A 22,456-nucleotide genomic window follows, 5' to 3' on the forward strand; every position below is an offset into this window, starting at 1 on the left:
AAAACTACAACAACTTAAATTCAAATCCAAAAACTTAAATTTAAAAACTACAACGGTAACTGGCCCAAAAAACCAAAAAAAAAAAAAAATTTGAATACGACTAGCTAACTAGCCATTGTATTCAAGTTTTTTTAAGCAATCTTGTCCGTTATAACCGACAGGATTGCTCTATTTTCTAGCCAGCCCTAGGCTGGCTGGCTGGCTGCATGCAACCAGCCTTCTGACCCTTTGGCCCTTTCAGATTCCGTGAGGACCTTCAGATTCCACGAGCCTTCTGGCCTAACCCTCTGTTAGAGACGGCTTTTGGGCTATTTTCGGCCCTCTGGACCCTTCGGTTGGAGATAGAGATATGAAGTTTTATCCAAAAAGGCCTCAGTCTAATCCCTTTGTATATAAATCATAATTTGTTTTGTCAAATCTCCACGTGGGAGGCGATTGACTCTTTTGTAATTTAATAAATTGAAGTTTCAAAATTTTTTTTTTATTTTTATTTTTTTTGAACAAGCAATATATCTACACTTACAAGTGAAGAGGAATATCACTAGACCGTAGTACTAAGTGGCTGAAGTTTTAAAGTTATCTTCTCCAATAATTATATTTAGGAGAGAAGGGTAATTTTAACTACATACATTAGAGATGCTCTTATTTATGATATCTTATTCTTATGCGATTATAAATAACAATCAAAATTATGTACAAGCAATGGATTGTCCTGATGAATTAGACATTTTTTTATTTCTCAAACGATAGATTTGTTAAATTAGATGTCAGAATAGGGAACCAACGGGGTTTGAACCCAGTACATTCTGAATTCAAGCCCTATTCTACTTCCTTAGTCTAGTTTAGAGTGAAAATATCTCTTGTAATTAGAAAAGAAAAACAAAAAACAGCAATGAAACCTTCTTCCACTAGTCCCGATAAGGCTACTAGGCTGTCCAAGGAATGTCCAATTGTCCATTTGTCTAGTTCAATCTTGTCGTGTTGTCACTTTTCATGTTCAAGTTAGGCCCAGCCTAGTGAGAAAATTTGATTGTTTAGGACATTCTGTTTCCACCAATTCGCTTCGATGATTTTCCTAACCGGTCTCTCAACTTCGTCAGTCGTCACATTGGGTCGGGTCAAGAAACTTGGTTTAAACCCTTAATAAACCCTAACACCTGAAACACCGCCGTTACAGCAAAATCGAACTGCATTTGCAAATCTGTCACGGTCGTTTTGGTGCGAATTCCAGTTCACAAGAAGCAAGTTTTATCATTTTTTTTTTCATGGATAAATATAAATTTCTGAAATTTAACGGTAAAATTTAGGTTCTGGGTTTTTGAATTCAATAGCTCTTTGTTCTTTTCCTAATTTCTAGATTTTTGTAAGTCTGGATTTTACGCATCAAATTCATTTTCTAATCCTGTTTTTGACATTTTGTCATTATTTCCCTTCTTATGTACAAGATTTGAAGCAATACAGAATTGTGTTGGAAATTTCAAGATCTGCTCGAAACAGGAAAATCTGGAATTATTGCTTCGCGTATTGCTGCGAGTCAAATGATTCGTACTTATTAGGTTGATCAAATTTGTGTTATTTTGCATGATTTCTTTATCTCCACCTTAGTGTTTTATGTATTTGGAATTCGAAATATTCAGCCAAATTGTGTAGTGTTTTCCCCCACCAATCAGTGCAAATACAATTTTACTGATGAAAAAAGTAGATGGATAATGTAAGGGAATATATTTGTATACAAGACTTTTGTTCTGGTTGTGAGTCTAGATATTCATTCTAATCATATTGCTATGTTTCCATTACTTGTTTGACAAGCAATGAAGTGTTTCCATTACTTGTTCAACAAGCAATGAAGATTCTACATGCATTGTTCCCTGAATATTGTTTATTGACAGCTAGTTCTATTGTGAAGTTTAGTCTAATTGGAATTAGCCAACCAGTGATAGAATGCACGTCGTGGGGTCTTTGATTCTGCAAAGAGTTCAAAGTGTATGCAACTTCTCTCGTATTTCTACTTAAATCAGATCTTCCAAGTATCGTGGTGCTTCTATATATAGTTAGTAAAGTTGACTGGTATAATTTTAGCACATTGTGATGCCCTCTTAATTAAGATCATTCAAATAAAGAATTATAGCTTTTCCATTGTTGTGGTTTCACTCCCTTTTTGTTTCAAAGAAAATCATCTCTGCTATTGTATGTCATTTTTTTGTCTATGACATTTGGTTTCCATAAATAGAATATCTATTATCGATTTGTCATCTTAAAGGCATTCTACTGAGCTTGGTCCTCGAACATATATGCATTCATATATTCTAATTAGGACATTCAGGAAATAAAATTGTGCAATTATGATAGATGCACACTGTTTTTTTACACTGATCTACTGTATAATGCATCTCACCATGCAGGAATTCATAAAGCCTTTTATTACAAGCATTACGTGCCCCGATGCTGATAGCATCCTCAAAATTGCTAAAGATTCCAAAGGTGCTCATGTTATTAAAGCTTTACTAAGTTCTGATGCTTCTACGAAACTGAAGGGCCAATTATTCATGAAGTATGCCATATAGCTCAATTTATAGGTTGTTTGCTTACGTTGTTTGTGTATGTATCATGATGCCCCTATATTTAAGTCTTATGGTTCCAAGCAATTAAGGCATGATTTAATTTGATCTTCTGTTGCATACTTTGAAGGCTTCATGGACATTTTGGAGATCTTTCATTGCAATCATGAGGCTCTTTTACCGTTGAAAAGTGTTTTTCTGTGGGTAACATCTCACCGAGAGAGGCCATAGTAACTGAGTTGGAAGCTGTGCAAAATGACCTTTGGAACAAAAAACATGGCCCTCATCTCATACGAAAACTAGATGTTGATGGGTAAGCTGTTTTCCAAGTTCTATTTCAGTATATCAAGTTGAATGTCCTTCGATGCTTATCAAGATGTGTGTTGTTGAGAATATGCATCCCACATTTATGAGAGGATGGATCTTGCATGTGTTTATAAGTAGTTGAACTATCTCACCATAAACCAATTGGGAATATGAGGAGTAGCCTAACTACTTATAAGCAATGCAAGGTCCATCCTCTCATCAATATGTGATTCATTCTCAACATGTCAAATCCTTTTTCTCTATTAAGGAAAGCTTGCACTTGTACAACAACAACAATAACCACCAGGTCTTATCCTACTAAGTAGGGTCGACTGTATGAATCCTAGAGCGCCACTGCGAACTGTTAAGGAAAGCTTGCACTTGTATCTAAAATAGTAATTACCGTATATTGGTTCTGTTCTGGCCCACAATTGCCCACACTTAATTGGAAATGCTAACTATTTATCGTTTGAGATATAGTCGTGTAGCTTGTTTGGAGTAGAATTTTTGTTGTATATGCAATTAGGGGTGAAGCTCCAATAAGGAAAAGAGGAGCAGCTGCACCTCCCATCGCCAGAAATAAAGCCTAAGACTAATGGTTCACCCCTATGGTCCTGTCAGAAAACGTGCAACTTCGTTAAGGAGTCGTTGTGCTCCATGTAACTCCTTTAAAAAAATAAATAAATAAAAACAAAAATAAAAAACCAAATTCCAAGGTTAAAATGACGTCGTTTTGGGCCTGGGAAAAAGAAATCTTAAGTAGAACGACACCGTTTCGCCTTTAAAAATGTAAAAATATTCATAAAAAATTATATATCACATAAGGGGAACCACTTGTGCCCTATTAATCCTCACTTTCAATGACAAAACACTTCCCCAATCCCCACGCCATTGTCTCTACTCTTTTCTCCTACTAGGTCCAGCTCCTGACTCCAACAGTTAGGCACCTTCCAATAGATAAGCTGCAACTCAGCAGCTTCCAAGCCAACCGCTAAACCGCCAGCCCCTTCAGCCGCCATCATTAGTCCTCAACCCTCTTTGAGGTAAACCTAATTTTCTTTCTAATTACTAATTTGACCCCAAAAAAATTCTAATTAATAATTTAATTTTGTTACGCAGTGGTTTTTTGAGAATATTCATAGTTCGAAAACGCTCTCTCCACTGAAGCGGTTGCAACCAGTAACACCAAGGCCAATGTAAGAAGCTTACACACTAACTTGTAGCTTTCACACCTTCCGGTCTTCACCAATTCATTTGAAATACCACTAATTCATTTCAATGATGAAAACTTACTATACATCTACATATCACGAATATAATTGTCAAGATGAATTAGAAGAATCATGAGGTTTACACAGTAAAAATCTTGAGGATAAAATTATGCGAAGAAGTATTTTTTGTCTGTCAAAAGATGCAAAACATTCACCGGACTCAAACATGTCATGCAAAGAAGCAATTTGGTGTTTACCTCATTAAAGCGATCATTGTTTGAGTTGCATATCAAGGACTTGAAAATAGAGATCCACACGATAATAGTGGAGGTTTGTGAGTCTTGGAGCTTTACACTTTGATTTTTCAGACACAAAATGCAAATCATCCATGTTATAAACATCAGTATCATTTTCCTCATAAAACTTTTGTACATCATAAACCAAGTCTTCAAAGTCATCATCTACCAATGCCATCGCATTCACAATATCTTGATTTTTCTTTTGCAATACCTGTGATAACTCATTTAAAGTAAAACACAAAATCAAATGTTTGTATTTCTTTGAATAATCTATTTTTTTTCACCTATATTAGCTTGGTTGTGATCACCTTTAATCTAATCAAGCACATCCACCGCAAGTTGAAACATAGCAATAATATGAACTAAAGTACCATAATGTGAGTTCCAGCGTATCACAAAGACACCTGAGATTACTCTTTTGATTCCTCGTTTTAAGAGCACCAATATCAAAAGATTTCTTAATTTGTTCTTATTGTTTCTCTCTAAATGCATCACGACGCTTACACAATAATCCAATAATAATAACCAAACTACTAGCATTTAAGAAGAAAGTGGTAACATTCTCGTTATCATTAGCTACGGCTACAAAAATTAGTTGACGTTAGTGTGCAAAACAAATAAACATAAAATGATTGAGGATTTTAATTCAAAATCTTTATTTTTAGACCATTTAGCTCACCTATCATATTATTATTTCCATCATAGCCTTGACCTCATAACTTAGACATACTCAAATTTGTTGTAGCAAACAATCTCTCAATGTCCTCTTCAAGTTTGCTACTAGTTTTTTGGAGATAAGTTGAAGACGTAAAAACCTTTTACGTTTGTCTCCTCTTTTGCTCACATAACGGAATACCATCGCTATTTTCTCTTTAATTGAAACATCACGTGCTTCATCAACCAAAAGACAAAAAAAATACTCCTTCCATATCTTTAGTGATTGCATTAGTAGTTTCAACAACACAAGCATGGACAAGATCTTTCTGAATATCGCAAGAAGTATACTTAAGATTTTTGTGAGCATTCTAAAATGCAACCTTCCTAACTTTCTCATCATGATCGGCAAGAAATTGCATAAACTCCAAATAATTACCCATATTGCTTGATTTCAACGATTCATTATGGTCACAAAAAGGAAGACCTTGTTGGTACAACCATCTTGTGCAACGATTCATTGGTTTGCTTAATCACAAATGTTTCAATATGGTCCGTTTGTATCATCAAATCTCTAACTTGTTGTGAAGCTTTATTATGAAGACTTCCAACACCTTCCTCATGATCTCAAAAATTATTGGGTCATTTCTTCTCATTTTTAAACTCTTTCTTAGTGAAGACATAACTGTCAACATTTCCTGCTTCATCAAATCACATTTAAAAACATAGTAATAACAAAAAAATGCAGCATCTATTACTATATTATACTCCAACTGTTAGAGTAAAATTGGCAATTCTTAACAAAACGCTTAAGTCTGTAATGTCTTAAACTAGTGCATGTTTTCAGTTTTATTTGTTTTTGTCTAAATTTGTCTCTTGTACTCTCGATCACAAGAATACCAAGGGTGTCTGAGACACTTACTCAGGTATGTTTGCATGCATAGCATCTCATGAAATTATGGTTTACGTTAAGTGTTTTTGGGGCTGTAGTTTTAAGCAGGATTACAAATGAGCTTAAACTTTAACTAATCCTTATTTTTGCCGTGAACTATGGATTAGGTTTGCATATTTGACTTTCAATTAAGGTCTTATTAATTAAAGCCTATCTTTTTTAGGTGGCAACATGTTCTCTAGTATTTGTTTAATACACACAGATAATGTTTGGTGGATTTTCCCACTTATCAGCTCAAAACAAATAATATCTCTTGATTTTTTATCTAGTTTGTTAATAAAAAAATTAAGTTTGCCTTGATCACGTCTCCTTCACTCTATTTTACCAGAGCCTATATATATACATCAGTTTAGGGTTTTCGCTGATGCGGCTACTGCATCACAACATATATATGCACTGAAGCAGTCATTTATTTGCGAGAGCATGCGTTAGGGTTCTAGAAATGATCATCATATCATAATTTTTGTTTTGGTTGCTGCAACATGCATTAGATTAGGGTTTGGTTTGGTTGCCGCATAACACATAATAGATTAACAGAGCATTAACACCGAGTGCATCAGAACATGATTTTATGTTTTGGTTGTTGCTGCCGCACATAACACACACTGTATTAAATCATATTTGCTTGATATGTTTGAGGACTACGGCATTTTATATGCTTTCCTATTGTTTCAGGTGTTTCATGAACTAAGTTTCGGAAAGTGCAACTGAGAGCAATGTGTTATGTTTTCAAGAAAAATCATATTTGAGTTCATATGTTTTTCAAACAGAAATTATTAGTTTTTGATCAATGAATTTTCTTTGTTCTTTAATTGGAAATCAATTATGAAAATGTGCCTTGTGATTTTCATACTTGCTTGAATTTCAAAAAATCATTTCATCATACATTCATTTTGCATGATCACGTTAGTATCTGCAAAGTTTGAGGAGAATGTGATTGACAGCCACGTTAGTGTCGTGTCACTTCCACTCGAAGTTTGAAGAGAGATCGAGTAGCAAAGGCGCAGAGACAAAACTTCCTTTTAGTCGAGTGTCTAGTAAGATGAGTTTTGTAAGTCCTTTTTGTATTCATTTCTCTTAGTGTTTGTCCTGACTTGGAAGCCCGAAGATTTTTCCAATTATGGGTTTTGCCCCGTTAAATTCTACATCTTATGTGCACATTTTATTTATTGTTTTAACTGCATATGTGTAGGATAATTTGATACATGTTGTGATGTGGAAATTAATTGAAAATTGAATTGGATTTTTTAAGTTGGAACCTATTCACCCCCCTCTAGGTTAAACTAGTGCCCATCCTAGAACTTTCACCAACCACTCAAAAGTATCAAACCAATGAATGATAAACATCGATTGTTGTCCCCACTTTTGTCCTTGGCATTTAGTGGGTTTTAGGTTGATGACGATGATTTTGTAGATGGTGTCCACTAATTGCTTCATGATAAGTAGGCTTATAATTAATGATTCAAGGTCTTAGTCCAAGGTTTGTAGGAAGATTAGCCAATATTCAACTCAGTGACCTCATTTTGTTGTGTACTACCCAAAATCGAAAAATTTGAAGGAAGAATCAAGCAGTATTTCTTATAGTAACGTTCCATTACATGACTATATAATTAGGAAAAAAGTCTTAGACTCTTAATACTAAAATCTATTATGACTAATAACTAATTAAAAACCACAAATTCAATAAATCAATAATCATATAAATTATTCATTTAGTCAACAATTCAATTCAACAAAACTCGACAATTCCAATGATCAACAATTCAATTCATCAATAATCATATGATTCCTATCAATAACCATATTATGCTATAATTCTATATCAATTAAGCAAAATTTCATATTAAATATATTAATTAGTAATTTGATTTTGAAAAAAAATTAGGTTTACCTTAAATGTGTAGGGGACTGGTGATTACAGTTGAGAGGGGTTGGGGGCTGGCTTGGAAGCTACTGCTCTGTTAGAAGGTGCCTAGCTACTAGAGGCATGAGCTAGACCCAATGGGTGAAGAGTTTGTCGTCGAATGTGAGGGTTAATGGGGGACTCGTCCCCTAATGTAAATTACTTTTTGGTTTTCAAGTAATTCCTTTTAAGGAGAAACGACGCCGTTCTATTTTAGATTTTTTTTAGCAAGCACGAAACAACGCCGTTTTGGCCTGATAATTTTTGTCAAATGGAGCCCAGTCCCAAAATGACGTCATTTCCTCTCCCTCCCAAAGTTGTAGATTTTACAAAAGGACCAGAAGGGTGGACCATCGGTCCTGGGCTTAATTTCAGACGAGCGGAAGTGCAGTCGCCCCTCCATGCCCCACTGTAGCTTCGCCCCTACTTTTTCATGTTGTTCAAGTTGGGGTTGTCAAAGTTACAACAGAATGGCATTGTTCTGTAACACATCTGAGAAAACTATGAATAATTTTGTTTCCAATAACAGAGTTGCGAACCTTAGCTATCAAAGTTGTAATTGCATTACAAATTGCACCACTTGCAATTGTAAGCAGCAGGGGAAGCGGTATATCGCTCTCAACGAAAGCTAAGTGACTTGGCCCACAAATAATAAGTTGATAGAGAGTGAGGGCACAAGCAAATAATTATATAATGGGAGATTAAAGGTGAGTGTTACAGAGCCCGCCCCTGTAACCGAGGCAATACCCCCGTTTGCTGTGATAATGTTATTCCTTGGTGGTGCTACCATAGAGCTGAAGAGGGTTTGATCGTAAGTCATATGATCGGTATCTCCTGAATCAATGACCTAACATGTATCGTGATCAACGAAAGCAATTAAGGCAGTGCTCATTTTACACGGGTCATTGGATTCAATGGAGGAAATCATATTTGAAAATCCCAGCAGCAGCCCAATATTATCATGATCCAAAGACTGCTCCGGTTCCATAAGTACTTTCTGGCCCACGGTGTTGTTGCCCATATAGTGGGCTGCTGTGCTTTGAATGCCAAGCCCTTCATAGTGGGCAGCGGCCATGGTAGTGGTATTTCCAGACCCATTGGGCCTTGCGGTAATTGTTTCTGGCTCATTGTAATGGTCTGCTATTGCAGCCAAGCCAGGATCGGCTTCGGCCTTGTTTCCCAGTGGGATAACGGCTCCTTCTCCAGCCATCGCAGCAAGCTTGTGTTTTGGTTTTCTGTGTTCCTGGTTCCTGGACGTTCTGCAGGTCTATCCCTTGTCTTGGGATGCAGCAGTACAGATAGTTCTAGGGTTGGAGAAAGAGACCAGGTCAAAAAACCCGGCTCTGATGCCAAGATAAAGTTTGTATATTTTGGTTAATTGATTATTCTCTCTCCAATACGGAGAGTCGGAGACAATATATATACATCCACACCTTGTGGCACAAGGAATTATAAAGGAGAATGCATCCTAAACTAGGAAGGAATCTTTCTAATCTAGGAAACCAAATTACATTCCAAGACTAACTAATGACTCACTTCAACAAAATCTATGTGATATAATTATTGGTAGACTTATGAAGTTTGAATTTTTCAATCTGTTGGGTCCTTAAAAAAAGCACTTAAAGCTAGCACTTCTTTTTCAATCTTTTCTGCTAATTCTTTCAAAAAGCTCTTGGATATTGTGGTAATTATATTCTTTTTGAAATTAAGAATGCTAATGGATGTTTGTTCTTCCCCTCCCCTCCCCAATTTTCTTTTTAGAATTACTAGTGATAATATCACATTGACACTCATGAGTACTCAAGTGTAGATGCACTGAATAAGGAGTTTGTAGCTTAATAGGTTAAAAAGATTTATTTCTATACTCAAGATTCCGTGTTTGATGTCCTTCCGCTTTCCAGCTCCCATACCCAGTTCCACTTGCTCAAACCGGAAGGGAGTTGGAGGCTATTGGCCGGTTACTCATTGGTGGTCATATTGTTAGATATAGGGAATTGTTAGCGGCATTACAAATATATAACATTGATTGACTAAACTTCACGTTTTTGTCAAGAGGTGTTGATGAATAGTTATAGCAGCTGTCATTTCCAAAGTATAACGGCTAAAAATTCCAGTACGTCTTGTACACTGAGTCTTCGTAGTTGCATGGAAATATTTGAGGGATGGCTGACATGGTCATGGACAGTGCAAGAGCAATCAGAAGTCTATACCAGGATAGAAATATTTGTGGTATTTTTCGGTGTACTTTTATCCCTAATTTACTCATCACGTGATGGTCAATATTTTTTATTCGTTAGTTCTCACTCAAGAGAAACAAAGAAAGTTAACTCTTGACATTCATGATGCTCCGTAGTCGTTTATTTAGACCTAGATTTCTCTTGCAAAAATAGGATTTTTTTTTTTTTTTTTTTTTTTTTTTTTTTTGTGGATCTAATATCAATGGATCATGTGCTAAACTCTGTCTCACATAAAACTTTGATATATATTTCAACAGGGCTCATGTGATCGAGCACGTTATAACAGTACTATTAGTGAGTCACTAGGTAGTGGTTTCATTCTATCCACAGCATGACAACGTGGAGATGGGGTTTTGAACAGCTGCTGGGAAGCTTACTGTACTGATACTCATTTGGATGAAGATGAGAACATCAAGTTTGGATCTTGTAATACTGTGTATTTCCCCCAATTTTATTGGATTAGTTATAAAAATGAGTGTTGCTTGCCGATCCAACTGTTATAGTTCTTACCGGCTTTATATCTAAAAAGTAAGTCACAAATCAAATATAAGATGGTGAGAAAATAAAACATGTGAGTACACAATATTTGAGTAGAAAAACTGAATACAGACCATATTGAACCAAAGGTTTGAAATCATTTATTTTATAATTCATACCAATAAAATTCTTGATTCTATGTAAAACAATTGAATCTTATTAGGTTGGTCAAAGTATGAGAAAATTATTATCACGATAGTTGATTTGGTTAACCTCATAGGCTCCTACTGACTTAAATCAAGAGAAGGACTTACATAAAACGGAACGTCGCATGAAGGTAAATTCGCTTCACGTAAGACACCCATCTTAGTGCAAAATCCAGTTTGAGGAGAAAACGTTTGATGTTGATCATACTCTTCAAGTCGAGATTGCTAAGGGTATATATAAAAGTTCCCTTTTTGTAACCATAAATATAAAGGTCTTATTCTATATATACATTAAAAACAGACTACAAATTTACACTCAAAAGTTAGAGCTAACAAAACCTCAGGTAGCAAAATTATACTTGCATTACAAGTAGTCTAAAAATGAAAGACAAAAAAGGAAGCTAGCTGCATACTATTATTCTTCTGTACTCTCCCTCTTTCAACAATCTCACGGAGGTTTAGACCTGGCAACAAAAACATGGTAGTTGAGGTCAATTACGGGAAATCTTCAAATAGTGGAGAGAGAGAGAGAGAGAGAGGCATGAAAACGCTGAAAGCAGTAGTAAGTAGTTTTACTTTACTTGTTCTGTGTGGGATTTGGAGTGCTTGGAGGAATCCTTCTAAAGCTTGAGCCAATTTGCTTATTAGGGTTCTTCTTCTTATCTGCCTCCAAATATTTAAGACCTTGTGACGAAGTTGAAAAATCTGCTTCTGATGCAGCTGCCGAAGCAGAAGCCAATGGACGCGCTTCTGCTGTTGCAACATTAGGCCATGTCGAAAATACCAAGGAAATTGCAAGAGCCAAAGCAGCCAGAATTCTAGACCAACTCTTCATATTTTTGATAACTTTTAGAGTGAGTGAAGTGAAGATGGATATTTTGGAAGAAGCTTATGATTAGATGGGATAACAAATGTTTAATTTATACCAAATTTTGTTTGGAAAAAAAGTTGAAAAAAAACACCTATCACTCACATTTTTTTTATTTTTGACTACTGAATTGAATAAATTACATAAAAATAACAAACACAATTGAACATGAGTATGTAGAAAAATAAAAAAATTTGTATTTATAGTTTCTCAAAAAAATTTCATTTGGGATCTGATACGAGTGGGATCATGTGCTCAAACTTTGACTGATGCATGCTGCAGATTTTGTTGAAAAAGGATGATGATGTATTTGTTTTTGGTAATTGGGGTCATGTGATGAGGCACATGATTTTGATATTGATAGTAATATTAATTGTGTTTTGGGAAGCTAAAAGAGTGGTTATTATAATGTTAATAGTGATAAGGCAGTGGTACTAGAATTAGGACAGTATTGGATCTGAAGTGTTTAAACAATATGGTAGAAGCTGACTAGAGAGTGAAGCAGTTGGTAGTTGGTGGCACACAGCTGTGGGATTGAAGCGTCTCAATCTGCACCTTCTTTACCTATGCATGGTTGACACTTATAAAAGCAGAGTTCATAAACCATGCAAAGCTGGCATCTTTTATGGAATCCGGATCCTCTTTGTGAAGTTTTCGGAGATCTGTAAATCATATCCGTTCATCGTACATCGTATGGTTAGAAATTATTTTAAATATTTTTATTTAAAATTAAATACAAACAGGACCTGACAAAAACTGACATTACGATATACGATGAACAGACACAATTTATGGATCCCTAGGATCCTCACCAAAAAAGGATCCAGAGAGGATCTTGTTGACCTTGGGCCCGTGGGTGGGTTTGTCGCCCATTACCATGGCCACTACGACTTTTCGTCGTTTATGGCTGCTAGAATTGGTCGCATGCGCTTCAGGCGGAGCGTTCGAGTCAGTGGGTCGAGCTTGATGATTTCTCATCAAAAGCTGGTTCTGTTTTTTTAGCGAGAAATATAACAAAAATCAAATCCAAAATTTTGGTGAACTTTTGTGCCCTATATTGTTGTTGCATGACAATATTGGTAACATGGAAGGTCGAATATGTCTTCTCCAGGAGATTTGCATCTGTTAAGCCATCTTTACAGAACTTAAACAATGATCAGATTCTACAAACTTTAGAGTTGTATTCATTCACGAACTTAAATTCTTGGAAGCGTAAATATTGCCAGTCTTGCTTCATGCAAGTAAATGTCTTTCTAGTGATTAAAACAATTAACCAGAGGGTGCGTGGATCCTCCTCAGCGAGGTACTCGGTTTGCAGTGCATCATTAATGTGTCTTCGAATGAAGATCATTGCAGTCGCTCTCTCAGTTTCGTCAACGGGGTTGTCGTAGGTAGGTTCCTCGATGGTGGCTCTAGTACCCTTTGTAGTAAGGTGGAGTTTCACGTCTTAAACCCACTTCAGGTAGTTTCTTCCAGATACTTCCAAAGCGGTTAAATCAAGCTTGTTCAAGTTCGACATGTCCCTAAAACGGAGGGTACAACAAAACGTAGTTAGTCATATGGTAATCCGTAGACATACATCGTAGAACATTCGGGTTCTATAGACATGTGTTGGTTTAATTTAAGCATGAAAGCTACAAGTTTCATGTGGTAAGTTTTGAATGAAACTTTGGGTTTCAAAGGCACTAAATATGAAACTACAAGTTCAATTTAGTTTTATGAACGATTAGTTCATAAAGGAAAGGTTCATGTAAGAACACAGAATGCAATATGCTAATTTAAGTGTAGTGGATTAGGGAACTCAAGTGTGAGAACTTCGGGACTACGAAAGGATGTCAATTGTTCAAAGTAGAAAAATAAATTATTGAATCGTTAATGTCCAAAAGTGATATCCAGGTCAATAATTTTGGATTAATAATCAGATTAATGAACTGCTAATCACTTTTAATTAATTCAATAGATCGGGACCAAACGGGGTTGATCGTGGAAATAAAATAATGACAAACGGGTCATATTAGCTTCGGTTGGTGATAGGCCAAGTGATAATTAAATTAAAATTAATTGGCGTAACCCAAAGTACCCCAAATAATATTTGGGTATGACTTATAACGCGGGGAATGCCAAAAATTGGCATTGGGTTGAAAAAGAGAACGCGGCCTAGCCAAAAAAAAAAAGGCTGACGACGTTGCGGGGATAGGCCCTGCAGCATGGTTGCAAGCCAGTGGTCCTCAATAAGGGTTGCAGGCCTCTGGCTATGTGGTCTGGGTAAGTCCAGCAGCAAATGCTGCTGTTTTAGGCCAAAAACAAGGCACGGGTGTAGGCCCATCCTATATAGGGCTGCAGGTTGGTGTGGGGAAGCCCAGTTGAGACTGGGGTCTACGTTTTTGGGTCATGAAGCCCAGCAGCATAAGCTTCTGTCGAGTTCGGCCAAAGTTGGGTTGAAGCTTAGCAAGCAACAAGCTGCTGTAAGCAGGCCTAAGCACGGGACAAGAAAGGCCCAGCAGCTCTAAGTTGCTGGAGTTAGGCCAGGGACACGTGAGATAAGACCAAGAAAGCATTCAGGCCTTCTCGGTTTGGGCTGGGGGCTTCAGGCTGGTAATTACCCTATCAGGCCTAGGGCCTGGGTTGTTTGGCGTGAGCAGCAAAATCCAAAGAGCTATTGTCGTGTGGTCTAAGGCTTCAAACGACGTCGTTCCCATGTGTGCTCCACGAGGATAGGACGCAGGCCAGTGGTTGGTGATGGTGCCTAGCGGCGACAAGCAACAGCCATGCTGCATATTTCCCAGATTTTTCTTTTTTCGATTTTTCTAGGGTTTTAAGAACCCTAAATTGCTTCTAATTTATTTATATTGTTTGACTCACAAATTCCACATAGCAAAAAAATAATTGCATAATGCATGAAAAGTGTACACACACACACACACATACTAGCCTTCATGCATGCACTCGCACGAGTGCAGAAGTCATTTTTTGGATCACGGCGTGCTACGTGCGACTTATACGTTCTAAATGTATTTATATGCATAAATTGACAAAAGGAAAGTCAAATATTTGAAGTAAATGGATAATCTTAGATCATGCTAGAAGAAACCCCTCATAAACTAATTAAAGCAACTGAATTCACATTATAAAATCCGTCTTTATAGAATTTACGTTAAGAATAGAGAAAATAATATTTAATAAGCAATTGATGGAATCACATTATTTCTAGCCCATTATGAGGCTAAGCCCACCCCTTCCTCCTTAGTATAGATGATATCATTTGTTAAAAAAAAAACAAAAAAAAAACAAAAAAAAAACAAAAAAAACAAAAAAACAAAAAAAACAAAAAAACAAAAAATAATCATTTGATAACTAATTTAATCACAGAAAATAATATTTAATAAACAATTTATTAAATCACATTATTGCTAGTCCATTGCAAGGCTAAGCACACTCCCCTCTCCCTTAGTGTAGATAATATCCTTTGTTAAAAAAAAAAAAATCATTTGACAACTAATATAATCATATTATTATCCGCGTTTGAAATACTTTTTTTATAATTGGCATTACACGCCTCTTAAGATGTTTTAAACATGTTTAAAAATAGAGAAATTGAATCACATTATTGCTAGCCTATTTTGATGTGCTAATTTTTTTTTTTTTTAACACAAAAAAATTTATTATTAAAAAACCACTATTAAAATGATGAAAATACATCTGCCTTATTTGATGCATTATTTTGGAATGTCTTTGAAGTTTTTTGTCTTGGGGGCATTTTTGTCCAAATATTTTTGTTGAAGCTTGGTGACACCAAAAGCATGAATCACCTTTGTAACAATCATTTGACAACTAATTTAATCATATTATTATCCGTCTGCGAAATACCTTTTTTTATAACTAGCATTACACGCCTCTTAAAATGCTTTGAACGTGTTTAAAATAGAGAAATTGAATCATATTATTGCTAGCCTATTGTGTTCTAAAAGACGTTAAGCGCTAGTCAAGAGGCGAGCTGGGGCCTAGAGCCCGCCTGACTTGCGCCTAGGCAGCTAGGCGAGGCCTAGGCGGACTAGGTGAATTTAAGTAAATTTATTATATTTCGCCTAAATAAGTATATGTTTATACTTAAAATATATATAAACTACAAAATAGAATGACATATATATTATGAAGTATTGGAACATAATGAAAATATGGGGAACAAACATATAATGTGGGTTCATTTAAATATTCAACAAATCTCTTACAATTTATTGAAAAAATAAATATGCAAAATGAAATTTATCTATTTTCTGTCTATGTAAGTCACAACTTAGGCGGGTGCCTAGGCCGATCTGCGCGGGCTAGACGGGTGCCTAGGCAGTCTAGGTTGGCGCCTCAGCAGGTCTAGGCGTCCCTTCTTAATTGTCAAACATCTAAACATTAATCGGGGCGATGATAAGCCACCTAGCGCCTAGACGGGGCCTAGGGAAGGATTTTTAGAACAATGATTATGAGGTACTAAATTTTGTAGACGTTTCAAATATCTTACTTTATGGGGAGTGTTTTCATGCTTCGTGGACGTTTCAAATATTTTACTTTATTTAAAGCGTACTTGATTAACAGAAAACAAATAAAAGCCTTTGAATTTTGTAGAAAAAAACCTTCGCCTATGATCCTTCAGTTCCTTAGCTTCTGGCAAAAGTGTGCTGATAAGGTGTTGTAGGCCTATTTGAGTGAACTGTATTTAGGACTAGAGAAGGAGAGGGCTGGTGACAATTGAGAGATGAGAGATGAGAGATTTAATTGTGAGGTGTGGGTTATATCACATGATTGTACCTTTATTTATAGTACTAGGATATGTTAAATCCTTACTCTTATAGAATTACAATTCTAATTGAATAATAACTACTAAAATGAATATTCAAAGATGTCTCTAGATACACTAGGATTTACATAATCACATTCCTATTCTAAATATAACTACAACAAATAATATAATATAATTGAATTTTAAGGGCAAGTTACCTAAATAACACACTATGCGTTTTTCATGTTCCACACCTTTAAATTTTTTTAGACAAACCATACCTTTAAGTTAACTCCATTTTAACCCCCACCATATGCATCACATGTGTCATTCTCCTATTTCGTATTAAAAAACATGTCTCCCAGTTCATGTTGAATAAACTTGTCATAACAAATGTCTCTCATGTTTGATTCATATAAATTATAGTGATAACATATTGAGTTTTCGTGGCTAGTTTCAATATGGTGACGTACCTTTGTTATAACATTATTAGTGTATTATAAAAGATCATTATAACATTACGTAATAATGTAACATTAAAGCCTGCGTAAACATACCAACTGTTAAATTCACCAAAAAAATGAAATACCCAATCAAAAAAATCCACGCATCACATTCATTTACAAAACTACCCTTACAAAGCAACCTACCGACCTCATTCGCTGTAGGGAGGATCCGGGATATAGTAGTCATTTGAACTTGATCGGTAGAGTTGTGGTCCCTATGCTATAGCCTATCAAAGGGTAGGAGTTGCGACTGCGGGGACTGACTCAACAAATAACGACTTTGAAAAACACCGTTTTAACTGGGAAACCGCTGGATACGACGTCGTAGGTCGGCTTCTCTCGGCTGCGATTCGTAAAATCTCAAGCAGCAATTGTCATTGGACGTGCGATCGCGGTCTCCTGCTTATCCCCCAATCGCCGATCTCCTCAGGTTTGCCCCAAATTTTGGTCCCTTCTGATTCCGATCTGTGTTCTTCAATTATGCTGTTTATTTTTCTTTTTCTTTTTAGTTTGTAATTTTCGATTTTTCGAATTTTAAACGCATAATTTTTTGTTTGATTTAATTTGAAGGTTTGAAGTTTTGGCAGTTGAAATTAGGGTTAGGTTTGTTCGTGTAATTTGACTAATAGAGGGTGAAATTGCAATTGAAGTTGGCGAATTTTTTTTGGGACTTTTGTTTAAAACCCTAAATTGGAAATGAATCTTGAAATTGAATTAACAGACTTGTTTATTTAACTGATTCAGTAATTTTTAATGTGTGTTTCTTTCTGGGAATTGTTCCAATTTAATACATTGTTAGTTTAATTTGTAGTGTTTGATTATTTTACAAGAATCTAACTATTTGTGTTACTTTCTTTTATTTTATCAGAGGACTGGTACTAATTATTTGGAACCAAAGGAGCTAAGTACTGAATAGTGCTTTATTTATTACGTTTTCCGTGAGATGGCAGAGAAATCATGTATCAAGCGCCTCCAGAAAGAATATAGAGCACTCTGCAAAGTACAACTTCTTTTGTTCATCTGAACTTGTTTTCAGCTTTCATTTGTATTCTGTTCATTGCACTGAATTTTATCTTCTGTTCTCTTTCATATGTTCTTTGTGGTTTTATCTAGCTTTTTTTTACCGGGGTATAAATTTTGATGTTTCACTGCAATGTCAGTATATGGTTAGTTTCTGGATCTTATTGTGTTAAGGGTTTTGGCCTCTCTCCATGTTTTGTTGCATTATTGAACAGATTGATTAATGTTGTTTTTCTTGCTAAATTTGATAACTGTAACAAATATACGTGCATTAGTTAAAGAAATGATGTATCCTTTTTGCTATCTTGGAACTTTATTATCTTACTCTGGGTGCTGTTAAAAGTTTTATTTTCGGATGTGTAGGAACCAGTTTCTCATATCGTGGCTCGTCCTCACCCAAATGATATTCTTGAATGGCGTAAGTTTATTTACACAGTTTTCATACTTTTGGGTATTTTATCTTTTTATTGGTTATGTCAAGTTCATGAGTGACTACTGCCATGAGAGGTTAATGTGCCACCATACTCATGGTCGTGTTGTAATTTCCGGAAGTGCAGAATGCTAAGTGAAACATGGCCTGTTTGCTGTCTAATTAACTCCTTTCCATAATCCTTTGCGTCTATAGTATTTCTACCTGCGTTGGTAGGGTATCTATATGATAGTGTAACTTGTTTCTTTTTAGTTCAGGATTTTAATGCTTATTGCTTATTTTTTATGCTTCAGACTACGTTTTGGAGGGAAGTGAAGGAACACCTTTTGCAGGTTTGTCTTGAACTCCCCACTGCCATTGTATTTTGATATGTTGTTTTGGGTTCTTAGCGTAAATAATTTATGATATCAATGCTTGCGTATTTTTTGAATTTTCTCTACTCATTGTAGGTGGATATTACTATGGAAAGATCAAGTTTCCTCCAGAGTACCCATTTAAACCGCCAGGAATCAGGTATCTACTTTTTGGATGCCAAACTTCTCCAGAAATGTTATTTGTGAATATTTATGACATATTTCGTCCTGTTTACTTTATAAGTTTATATTGTTGATTCTAATTGCGTCTTACGCTTTCCTTGCTGTCTGCAGCATGACTACCCCAAATGGAAGATTCATGACTCAAAAGAAAATTTGTTTATCTATGAGTGATTGTAAGTTTTGTGTGGTTCTTTTAGAAGAGAGTATTTTTTATGTATTTTTAGTAATGGACTTCATGTGGTACATTCGCAGTTCATCCTGAAAGTTGGAATCCAATGTGGTCCGTGTCAAGGTTAGACACATCTGGGTTTATTAGAAACTTGTTTTGTTATGTTACATGTTTTTGTACGCTTTCTCTTTGTTAGCAATTCGCAATTACGTATATAATACTTGTGGTAAGTTGTAATTTCATTAACATCCATTCTTTAAATATGCAGCATACTCACGGGGCTTCTTTCATTTATGGTGAGTCCCTTATGGCTCTTTGACATGCTAATTTATTTTTCGCCTTGTTGTTGTTGTTGTTGTTGTTCCTTTTCGTTTGTTTTTTTTTTTTTAAGGCCTATCTGGGAACTTTTTTTTGATGTGCCATCAGATTCTCCTAATGAATAAGTTGCGTAATGAAACTACTAACTTATTGATACTATCCTAGTAGAATCTTAACTTGTTTGGAAGTACGGGTAGCCGTATCTTTAGTAAAATGAAATGTGCTAATTTATGGCCCTCCTGCTGTATTCAGTAGTTCAAGCAAATCATTTTATGTTGAACATGGTTTATTTAATTATTTTAAAATCCAATTTTCTTAAACTTAATAGTTACTTTGGTTGGAAATGTCACATCATTTTTTTATTTTTAAAGCATCTCTAATGCTTCGATAATCCTTTTTCACGCAGATGGACACCAGTCCTACTACTGGCAGTGTGAACACTACTGTTGCTGAGAAGAAACGTCTGGCAAAAGCTTCTCTTGCATTTAACTCTAAGAAGTAAGTTAACTGGATCAGCTACAGCTTGTTTTAGTCTCTATTTTCAGATTATTTAAGCCACACTGAGGGCTAAAGTAAAATAACGTTCGAATATGTTTGTGGTTGAGTGGCCCATGCCTGTTTTATGTCCATCTGCATTTGCATTGGTTAATACCACTTGCCAATTGTGTTGTTTGTACTTCTGTTCAAAATTTGCTTGAATTAGGTGAGTTGAGAATACTAGGTGTCAAATCAGTTTGCTCAGACAACTATTGTTTGCGTAGAATGTATATATCGTCCCTAGTAGACCACATCAGATTTTTTTTTCCTTAGTAAAGAACATTGTTCAGAACCATCAAGGGTGTTGCTGATCACGGAACCCTTGTGTTTCACCCCCCTTGTATCTGATTCTCTTTCAATCTTTAGTGTACTGTCTGACAATTTTCTGTTGAAACAGTGTAACATTCCAGAAAATCTTTCCCGAGTATGTGGAGAAGTATAACCAGCAGCAGCAGCAGCTTACTACAGAGCAGGTGTCGTCTGATCCATCTCAAGAGAATTCGAGGCCCTTGTTGAAGAAGGTTGATGATTCAACAGGAGGTATGAAAAGAGTGGATGCCTTAAAGGAGGTGGGGAATAAGAAAAGGCAGTCAGTCCCAACCTGGATGATGGTTTTGCTGATTTCGGTCTTTGGCGTTGTAATGGCGCTGCCGCTACTTCAACTTTAATATCTTACATCCCGAGTAGAAAATTTATTGGGGTACGTGGACATAAAAGCTGTTGCGAGTCGAGGGACTTGTTTAAAATACTCGTTTTAGGGTTTTGTCTCTGTATCTAATATAATTTTGTATAGGAGGTTGAAACTTAAGGTCAGTTGAATCTGTTGGCTGATGTTTTTCCTTCTATGTCAATGTTTGGTCCTTGTTTGCCTGCCAGTGTTCAAACATGACATGCTTGTGATGTTATTTCAACTTCTGTTGAGTGGAGTTTTGGTTAGGTCTTTTGGTTGCTACTCTCATTCATGCGCACTCACACAAGTTTTTAGCTCGGATTTTGGTCGAGGGACCAAAGCTACAATTGACCTAAAAGTTAAACGATCATAGCTACAATTTACTCTTTCTTCTACTCAATGCATAAATAATAGTATTGTTACACAACTAATATATGTGTTGTATTAAGTTGCATCAAATTATTCTCGAATTAGATCAGCCTTAATTCATAATTTTTTTTTTCTTCATGGCCTAAAGTCAGACTTTGGTGCATCGATGAAGTTGGTGTTTCAAGAGGTTCGTAATAGGGTGGTGGATCAATTTATTGGGTGGGTTGAGCAATTTTTATTCCAAGCAGGAAAACTAGTCCTTATTAGAAGTGTGGCTTCGGCACTTGCAGACTATGCAATGTCGTGCTTCAAGCTCCCAGTGAATTTGGCCAAAGAAATTGAGAGCATGATCGCAAGTTTTCTTTTAACCTTGCGATGTTGGCAAAATTTGGTTGGCGAATTCTTGGTGAACCGGAGTCTCTTCTTGCCCAAATTTTGAAAGCCAAATATTTTCCGAATTCTTCGTTCATGGATGCTCCTAGGGTCGTTGCACATCATGGGAATCGGAAGGGCATTTTGCAATGGTGGAAAATTCTAAGCCGTGTTGGGAAGAGTAGTGTTATTCATATCATATTTTTATACCATATTTCTATACTACCTTAGGTAGCATCTGATGTGGACAATCACTTCATTTAAAAAATTTGCAAAACCTAAGGAAAAGAATGAAAAAGACTTCTTGTATACCATAATCATTATTTAATTAACTAGTTTTTCTTAATTATTAGTTTATTAAATAATGAACTAAATTTAAAAATATGATTAATTCAAATGATGTGGCTGTCCACATCAAATACCACCTAAAGTGGTATAAAAATGTGGTACAAAAATATAGTATGAATAGTATTACTCAGTTGGGAATGAAATGAGTGTGAGAATTAAACAAGACACGTGGCTGCCAACTCCATGGACGTTTAAGCCCATCTCTTGCCATGACGAGATGCCGGAAAAGGCAGTGGATACTAATACTGGTACGTGGAGAAGGAGCGTGGTTGAACGTTGTTTTGGCCAGGATGAAGCTTCTCAGATTTTGATCATGCCGTTAAGGGTTGATTTAGTATTGTTGTGCTTTGAAAAAAAACTGTTTTGTTGTGCTATGAGAATAAGCTCATTTTTGCTGTTTCACGTTTTCAACTTTTTTTATCCAAAACTGTGAAAATAAGCTGTTTTTAAGTGTTTGAGCTCAATTTTTTTTATATTCACTTTTTATAAAAGCACCTCAGTATCAAACCATTACTAAGTATATTTGGGTCTAAACGGGGTATAAGGTTGCACAAGAACTAAGTAACACAAATATGACATATAGCATAGAACTTGTTAACTTTGATTTTGCATAAACGTTAAAAAACGTTCGGAGATTTTGGCTCAACCACACAATTAGTCAACTATAATAATTTAATATTAAATTCGTCATTTACAAGAGTCGAACCTAAAATATTTCACTTAAAAATGAAATGAAAGA

At 35.8% G+C, this 22,456-nt stretch overlaps 1 protein-coding gene across 1 annotated transcript; it reads left to right on the forward strand.

The window, feature by feature from the left end:
* Positions 1 to 17,196: 17,196 nt before the first annotated feature.
* On the forward strand, positions 17,197 to 20,894 carry LOC137707639 (ubiquitin-conjugating enzyme E2 34). Its single transcript, XM_068446554.2, has 10 exons — positions 17,197 to 17,378; positions 17,817 to 17,948; positions 18,332 to 18,386; positions 18,692 to 18,730; positions 18,848 to 18,911; positions 19,046 to 19,107; positions 19,187 to 19,226; positions 19,372 to 19,399; positions 19,828 to 19,919; positions 20,356 to 20,894. The coding sequence occupies exons 2-10, from the start codon at positions 17,892 to 17,894 to the stop codon at positions 20,624 to 20,626; spliced, it is 708 nt and encodes a 235-aa protein (XP_068302655.2). The 5' UTR covers positions 17,197 to 17,378; positions 17,817 to 17,891; the 3' UTR covers positions 20,627 to 20,894.
* The last annotated feature ends 1,562 nt before the right edge of the window (positions 20,895 to 22,456 follow it).

This window comes from Pyrus communis, chromosome 17 (assembly GCF_041283825.1).
Source record: "Pyrus communis isolate YQ-2024b chromosome 17, ASM4128382v1, whole genome shotgun sequence".
NCBI classification, from domain to species: Eukaryota; Viridiplantae; Streptophyta; class Magnoliopsida; order Rosales; family Rosaceae; genus Pyrus; species Pyrus communis.